Genomic DNA, 1,154 nt, shown 5'->3' on the forward strand with positions numbered 1-1,154 from the left:
CTAGTTTTAGCTACACCCTAGCTAGGGTTTAGGGTTTCGTTTGCAGCAAAAAACTTCGGCCGGGGCGGCGGGGCCTAAACCCTAAATCTCGAATAACTTTTGCATCAGGTGTCCGCGCACGCAGTGAAAGGGTTTAGGGTTTAGGGTTTAGCGCGGATTAGTGCAGCAAATAGAAGCAACTGATGCAGCAAAGAAAAGCCAATCACAGAAATCAAATAAACCCTTCCCAGGTGTACAGACACCCCAACTAATCCCCTCAAATGCAACTAAAGAAACAAATAAATAAAAACAAACCAACAACCACTTCAAGGGGCCCCCAACACCTGGGGACCCCCCGACATCTTGGGGGCCCCCAAGAAGTCTTGGGGGCCCCCATGACCTCTTGGAGGCCCTCAAGAGACCTTTGGGGTTCCCAGGATGTCTTGGGGGCCCCCAAGACATCCTGTTGGCCCCCCAGATGTCTTGGGGGCATCCTGGGGTTCAGCTCCTAGGGGCCCCCAAGTGTACCCCCAGGAGCATCTGGGGGCCCCCCTGGGGGCCCCCCGCAACGCGGGTCCCCTGGGGGCCCCCAAGGCTTCCCGGGGGCCCCCAGAGGATACTGGATGGCCCCAGCAGCCTTTTGGAGCCCCCAATGGACTGCTGGGGCCCCCCAGTACCCTCAGTGGGCCCCCAGTACCCTCAGGAGGCCCTCAGTACCCTTTGGGGGCCCCCCGGACAGGGCTCTTCAAAGGAGACCCTTGAGAGGGACATTGTTGGTTTGCTGCTGTTGCTCCAAAAGAGCAGCAGCGTCTTTGCTGCCGCTTGCATGCTGCGCAGCTGCCCCGGCCGCGTCACTGTTGGGCCACTCTTCTGCTGCTGCTGCTGCTGCTGCTGCATTGGGCGTCTCCCCCCCCTGCTGCTGTTGCTGCTGCTGCTGCTGCTCCTGCTGCTGCTGCTGTTTGATCTTTCTCTTCAACTCCTCAGTCTCCTCCCTCACTTGTCTTTCTATTTCTTTGTCTTTATTCCATTCGCAGTTTGCAGCATCGAAGGGCCCCAGCAGCTCCGGCAGCGGCAGCAGGTTCAGGGGGGCCCCCTGGGGGCCCCCCCCTTGGGGGCCCCCCGCCTGGGGGCCCCCCTGGGGGCCCCCCTGGCTGGGCCCCCACTTCTCTCCCTCC

The 1,154-nt window shown here is 60.7% G+C and overlaps 1 protein-coding gene across 1 annotated transcript in view; it reads right to left on the minus strand.

Annotated features, from left to right (window-relative positions):
- Positions 1-724: 724 nt before the first annotated feature.
- The window catches only part of ETH_00039830 (uncharacterized protein), a gene marked incomplete at both ends in the record, with an annotated part of 1,002 nt that continues 572 nt past the window's right edge, over positions 725-1,154 (minus strand). The window contains one exon of the mRNA XM_013376438.1: positions 725-1,151. Coding sequence (XP_013231892.1) covers positions 725-1,151 — 427 coding nt within the window. The remainder of the gene's footprint in view (positions 1,152-1,154) is intronic.

The sequence above is a fragment of the Eimeria tenella genome, genomic scaffold (genome assembly GCF_000499545.2).
Source record: "Eimeria tenella Houghton genomic scaffold, Eth_scaff3468, whole genome shotgun sequence".
NCBI lineage: Eukaryota > Apicomplexa > Conoidasida > Eucoccidiorida > Eimeriidae > Eimeria > Eimeria tenella.